The 6830-nt window shown below is 38.9% G+C and overlaps 1 protein-coding gene across 1 annotated transcript; it reads right to left on the reverse strand.

Annotated features, from left to right (window-relative positions):
- Positions 1–526: 526 nt before the first annotated feature.
- Positions 527–6450, reverse strand: LOC149821254 (cell division control protein 2 homolog). The gene is made up of 9 exons (XM_089982767.1): positions 6315–6450; positions 5270–5322; positions 4925–5109; positions 4156–4276; positions 2189–2362; positions 1824–1987; positions 1634–1721; positions 1495–1548; positions 527–795 (listed from the first exon to the last, which is right to left on the reverse strand). The coding sequence occupies exons 2-9, from the start codon at positions 5276–5278 to the stop codon at positions 706–708; spliced, it is 885 nt and encodes a 294-aa protein (XP_089838893.1). The 5' UTR covers positions 5279–5322; positions 6315–6450; the 3' UTR covers positions 527–705.
- Positions 6451–6830: the final 380 nt, after the last annotated feature.

Below are 6830 nucleotides of genomic sequence, written 5' to 3' on the forward strand. Positions count from 1 at the left end.
ACTACAAAGCATCGTACACGAAATACCTCAAAATGCATAAAATGAAACTTTGGCACCTAGCTATCAAGCACAAAATGTGAAATTTGGAGATTGCTAGTTAGATCATAAAAGATGCCCTCCGGCATTATCGATGAGGAGATTATTTAACCCGCTGAGCATTGTCATCAAGCAACTTAACCAGACTGATTTTTTTCCAAATAATTGGCAAGGCCACTAGTCTTTAAGGTAATGGCATTCAACATTCAAAATTTTGCAAATATGAAATATTTAACAACCAAGTGCTGTTTGGGGCTTGGCTGAGGCATGAACCACAAGCTAGACTCACCACTTGGATCAAACCAAAGGATCAGGTGGGGAAGAGACCTGACAGTTAGTCATTCAAAGGAGCCACCCTTGAAGGAGTCATAAGAGGGTCATATGATTTTAACTAGGATGAATCGCATCACAACTAATGAATCAAGGGTTAACCATGAGTAAACCCACCAAAGAATGGAGACATGTAAACGTTTGCAAACACCAGTTGCAGGACCAAAAAAATTCACTTCTTAGAACTCTCAATAGAAGCCAAAAGCCAATCAAGCTAAGATCCATACAAACAAAAAAGAAAAGAAAAAAAACATAGACCAAAGGCAAACACCAATTTGCACACACACTGAAAGCGCAGCAAACTAGTCTTCTGCGCTCTAACCCAATATACAGAGATAGTCACGGTACACACCCTAAGTCCTGGAAGTACTCATGCTCAAGTGCACTTCGAGCGGTGATTCTTTTACTTGGTTCCAAGCAGAGCATTTTCTGCCAAACAGACAACAGCCTGGTCAGACATCTTTAAATAAGAGCCATTACAGATATTGGAAACCAAGTTAGGAGGATAACAACAGCAAATGAGACAAGCCACAAACAAATTGACAAATCGGTCAGGGCTTTAGCATAAGGGTGATAACAAGAATTAATGCATGAGACCAGAAAGTAGGTTTTCATTCAACCTCTGGTAGCTATCTTTCACAGTAAGGTCCAAAATAATTGCCCAAAATAAAAGAGGAAAAGAAAAAAGAATCTACAGAACACCAGGGAAGGTGAACCAAACGAAATCTTCAGACAAGAACAAAGTGAGTTCTCACTAAGTTCGTCGCTCATGGAAGTGAGAAACGGTTGGATGAATAGGAAATATAAACAAATGAACTGGTCTACAATGGCTTCAAAGCCATCCACTGGCCCCACTATAAACATATGTAAAAATAAGCATGTGCATGTGTTTATTTATGTTTAAATTAAAAAATTGTATGTTGACAAAATAATGCTCATGAAAGTAGCTTACATCCTGAGAAGTTCAAGGAAGCCACCATTAACACATAACAGGGTTCTTGCACGAGAAATGCCCTTAGGCCTTTCCCGAAGACGGTCCTCTTCAAATTTTCATAGACAGTTAAGTAAGCTCATCACACTTGAGTATCAAGCTTCACTTCCATAAATTCAGCAAAAAGAGATAGTTACCTTAAGAAGATCAATGCCAGCAGGGTCAAGACCAAGAACAACAGTTGCCAGATCCTGCAAAAAGGAAGAGATCAATAAGGAACACCCACAAAAAAAAAAATGTGTGTGTGTGTGTGAGAGAGAGAGAGAGAGATTTCACCTTTGGAGGCCATTTTGGAAATGCTTTCTTGTAGTCAGGTAAGGATGTCACTCCAGGCCATGTTTCTTCAGTAGGGGTACCCAGGACCCTTCAGAAGGGGAGAAAAAACCAAAAGAAAAAATGAGCAATGTCAGATATGCACAAAGAGATCATGATCGATTACGCAGCACAAGATTAAAGGCAACCGAACCTGAATATTTTGAAAAGCTCATCAATCTCAGAATCACCAGGGAACAATGGCCGTTGGTTCACCATCTCTGCAAAGATGCATCCCACAGACCAAACATCAACAGGTGTTGAGTAATGGCGTGAACCAAGGAGGATCTCTGGTGCCCTGTACCACAAGGTCACCACCTGCAAGGTCCATATCAGACCACAATTACTGAACCATTAAAGGAAATTAATGCAAAAGAATAACGTACATATCATTTATTTCTTGTGTATAATTCCCACAAGCAGGCAGTTTAAGTTGATACAAGGCAATTTAATTGCAATCCAACTTTGAAATAACAAAAAAGATCAAATTTAGCCACTTCGAGTTTATGACAGGCTTACCTCATGAGTAAACGTTCGCACGGGGATACCAAAAGCCCTAGCTAGTCCAAAATCAGCAAGCTTTAGAGCATTAGTACGTCGATCTATCAGCAAATTTTGTGGTTTTAGATCCCTGTGAAGAACCCTGTGAGAATGGCAATATGCAATCCCACGAAGTATCTGATAAAGGAATGTCTGCATGAAAGAATAGAAAACAAAAATTAGTAAGATGATCACGAACCAGTCCAGAACTGCTTTAATATTGATGCATCTATTTAAAAATAGGAGCATCTGCTTATCATCTACCTAGAAGGGCCTTTACTATGATGTTAACTCAAAAATGTTGATATCGTCAAGCCACTGAGACATAGCAGACAAATGCAATCAAGTAACAAATAGGTGTTATAAGCAATACATGTCAACGCCTGCAAATGTATATGCATGCAAACGCTCATGCATATGCACACATGTGAGAGTCTGCATGCTGAAAGAGGAAGAGAGAACATGGTAATTGGTAAAGCCTAGTTACCAAAAGCACAAGAGATCAACTTCACTCACAAACTCTCTGTAGTTTCTTCAACAAGTCAACTCCTACAGTAGTTGACACTTGACACCATTTTAATAAGCGCTTCTTAGATAGTCATTGCCTGGTTATTTCCTATTCCACTTACATGGAGATATCATCATCTTTTAATTCTCCAAATACACAAACCAGTTTTTATTGAATCAACAGTCACACTACAACCATATTATATTTAATGAGTTATATGCTGACATCCTGTAATACATATCAATATAATATTGCATAATATGAGTAAACAATAATAGCCCATAGTATGTCCTGAAAAGGAACAAATGTATGAGGATAAAAAGGACAAGTTGCCAACTTGGAGTAGGCAAGTACATAACATGGTGTGACATAAATCTAAAAAATCTGTCATAGCATAATTAACTTGTGAATGATTGCAACTTTAGACAAATCACCACCGTGAACATGGATGAGAGCATAGTCAAATCATTAACCATTTCATGTCATGCTAGATCCATGTTCCACTTACCACATTGTCAAGTTTTCAACTTGCATTAACTAGATGAGAGATCCATACAAAAAGAATTGCTCAGCACTTACACTGGAAAACATCAGAGATCCCACAAAAAATAAAGCTTGAGTTATGGGATCAAGATAATTATATAGATATTAATTCAATGGCACTGATGGCCATACAATTGAAGTTCTTAATGACGGCAATTCAACCATTTTCCACATCATCAGGAACTCATTGAACTAACTCATTGAACTGATGATAAGGTTATCAAAATGACATGTTGACTCCATCATTGCAAACTGTCAGGTTTCTACTCCTAAGAACAGCGCCCAACTTCTTCTTCTTCTTCTTCTTCTTCTTCTTCTTCTTCTTCTTCTTCTTCTTCTTCTTCTTCTTCTTCTTCTTCGAAGAAGAAGAAGAAGAAGAAGAAGAAGAAGAAAACAAATGATATGTCTTCAAAAAAAAGCCTAGGCGGTTGCATCTTAGGCGGCACCTAGGCAGTAAGATAGGACCCCACCGCCCAAACCTGGTCGCCCGGGTGGTGGGGCTGCAACTAGGCGCTGCCTTTGTTTGCATTTTGGATGAATGCCACGTAGCATATAACTGTAACTAAGCAACAGTCCGAGTATGTAAGAACTGTATAACTAAGATAGCCAAAGACTTCAATGATGTCCGATGATGGTATCAAATCCACATGAACCTGGTTCAAGTCATCTATGCAAGATAACGTGGACGAGTTGGTTTAAACAGATGCAATGTGTAAATACATGCATATCTATATGCAGGTACCAGATACCTAAAACAGTGTAAAATCCACTAAAAGCATTTTCCAACTTTTCATAAAAAAAATTAATAATAATTGATGCATAAGGGTCATAGTATTATCACACTGTCTACAACATACAGCTGTATCCCTACATAGGAAGGAAAGATCTCACCTACTTTTATTAATCGTGGGTTCTTAGCAAAATCCGGGCAAGAATCCATGTGCTTCTTCAGATCTAGATCAAGATACTCAAAAACTAAGTACAAGCGCTTTTCACTGTGCACAACATCCTGCAACCTGTAATTCACAGTAACACTGTCAACAGTGAAGTCTTACAAGCACATAGCTACATACACCTCAGAGAGTAAGCAGAAATTAGATATTGGAATGACACAAAAGAAGAGCAGAAAGTGAACCAAATTTGAGGCATTCGATTAAATAGATAAAATAACCACTAAAATATTCTAGTGGTACAGAAAAAGATGGTTGTGCAATGTGCAACAACTGTCCAGTCAATTCATAAAGCAGAAGAAAATAATATTAGTCAAGAATATCTACAAAGCCTATGGTGATTGAGAGGCAAAACTTCAAGAAACTGCGACGGCTTGTACAAGATGGGCAAGCTAAACCAAACAAGTAAATGGAGCATTCATGGTTGAGAAACTTATTTTCCTTACAAGCAATTATTTATTATTAAACAACAGAGGACAACTTGAACTTTGATGCCACAGAGTTTGCAACACAAGATATCCATATATCCCTTTCTTTAAAAGGAAGAAAAGAAAAACAACCAGGTCTTTATTAAATGTTTGTTTTCAAAAAAAGACATAAAACGGCCACAAAACTAATCGAATGAGAAATTCCAAACAAGTGTCATAAATTCAGAATCAAAATTACCCAATAAAGCAACAAAAAGAATGCCCAAACAGAAGCAACTATCACAACCTGACTATATTCCCATGCTGCATCTCTTTGAGCAGGGAAATTTCCCGTATCGCAGTGCTTGGGACACCCTCATCTTCCTGCTCAAGACGGATCTTCTTAAGAGCGATTGTCTCATTAGTCACACGATCACGAGCCTTATACACCACTCCATAGGTCCCTTCCCCAATCTTCTCAACTTTCTCATACTACCAAAATTAAAAACAGTAAACAATTATTAGCACATATACAGTAAAGGAAAACCTGTTTTTTTTTTCAAAACTATTTGTTCATGGAAGCACGACAAAAACTATTTTCAAATTACAGCTAGCAAATAAAAGCAAAAGTTTACCACAAGAAAACACTAACCTGCTCCATCGAGTCCCGACCACAACACCGTTTTAGAAGGAAAAAAACCAAACCTAATGGCAAACAAAAATAACCCACACTGTTAGTCATAAAAAATTTACTGAAAATGATATACTAACATAACACAATCAAAAGAATCATATTCTAGGACATTCTGTAAACTAGAAAAATGATAATCACATAAAAACCCCAACAAATGCGGCTAATTCCACTCACACAACAACATTGCAGAACTGAACTCAAGCTCATTCACGAAGCAACACAAACAAAAAAGTACAAAAATGCCATTGCAAACAATCCACGCATAAACATGAAAAATACAAACTACTGTAATTTGCCAATCATGTAAAATACACACATCAGTTCATGAAACATCACAAAAGAACAAATGAAATAAACGATATTGACACCTAAAAATGATAATCAAACTATCAAAACAAACATGAGAAACTGCACAAATTCACTGAGAATCAACAACACACTCATTTCAAGTGAGAATGAAATATAGAAACAAATAAGAACCATCATAAGTCCCCCATAAACTTCAATCTGGTTCTGTAAGTGACGCATTATCCAATGAAATGAAACCAAATACATCGAACTCAAAGCGAAACCACGAACTGAAGCCAAGAACATTAATCTATCGATCATCAGAACTAGAAAAAAAAAACACAACAAGACCATCCGCGCTAGAATCTCATCAGATTCCCGAGAGAAAACTCCGCCTATCGACAATCCCACGCGCAATGCACACGAAGACTTCACTAATTAGAGCTCGACGACATCGACGGCCGCGAGAACCCCCGAGAGCAAGCAAAAACCAAATGCAAACCTAAGGCAGACGCCTCCGAATCGTCACTACAAGATATATCGGAGACTCAGCAGCGGAGCAGGAAGCCTAGATCGATCTCAGCCCCGGAGCGAAACACGAGCGAAACGGGGAGAAACGAGAAGGCATTCCCGTGGAAACAAGAGCGAGATTCTTAACAAAAGAAAAGGAGAACGAAGAGAAAATCGCAGAGAAGGATGAGCAATCAGAAGTTACCTCCCGATCAAACGCTGGAACCTCAGCCGCTCATCCGATGCCGGATTCCGGCGGGTCTATGACGGCCGGACCGTGACTGTATGGTGGTGGCAAGAGAGAGAGAGAGAGATGGAAGGAACGGAATTTATAGGGGAAGGGAGAACATAAGACGTAGTTCTTAAACCGTTCCCCGCTAATTTTCTTTAGCCCCTCACTCCGTTCCCTCAAAAATTTTTGACTAATTTCTGACTCTCCAATGAGTAGGGGCGACTCCACTGGTCCAGCAACCAGCGACTCTACGTATAAGATACTTGGAATATATTTCCGGGTGAGTTCTGTTTGCATGGGCTTCCCCACCACTTAGTTTAGGTGAGGATGCTGTGTAGAACGTTCGACCGTGAAGTTTGGAAGGTCTTGATTTCTTGGTGTTATAGACTTTTTTTTAATCCCTAAGGATCAGACCTAGCCAAGCTAGCTCTGCCTGTCATAGACAGTATAAAACTCTCTGGGCTTACCCCTTGCCTTCGGGGAATTGCC

The sequence above is a fragment of the Nuphar pumila genome, chromosome 12 (assembly GCF_984573655.1).
Source record: "Nuphar pumila chromosome 12, dmNupPumi1.hap1.1, whole genome shotgun sequence".
In the NCBI taxonomy this organism is placed as follows: Eukaryota; Viridiplantae; Streptophyta; class Magnoliopsida; order Nymphaeales; family Nymphaeaceae; genus Nuphar; species Nuphar pumila.

Coding starts and splice junctions, on each gene's coding strand:
- LOC149821254 (XM_089982767.1), bottom strand. Junction 4,277..4,924: donor CAGCATGGGAATATAGTCAG/GTTGTGATAGTT, acceptor TGTGAATTACAG/GTTGCAGGATGTTGTGCACA. Junction 796..1,494: donor CTGGCATTGATCTTCTTAAG/GTAACTATCTCT, acceptor TCTGTTTGGCAG/AAAATGCTCTGCTTGGAACC.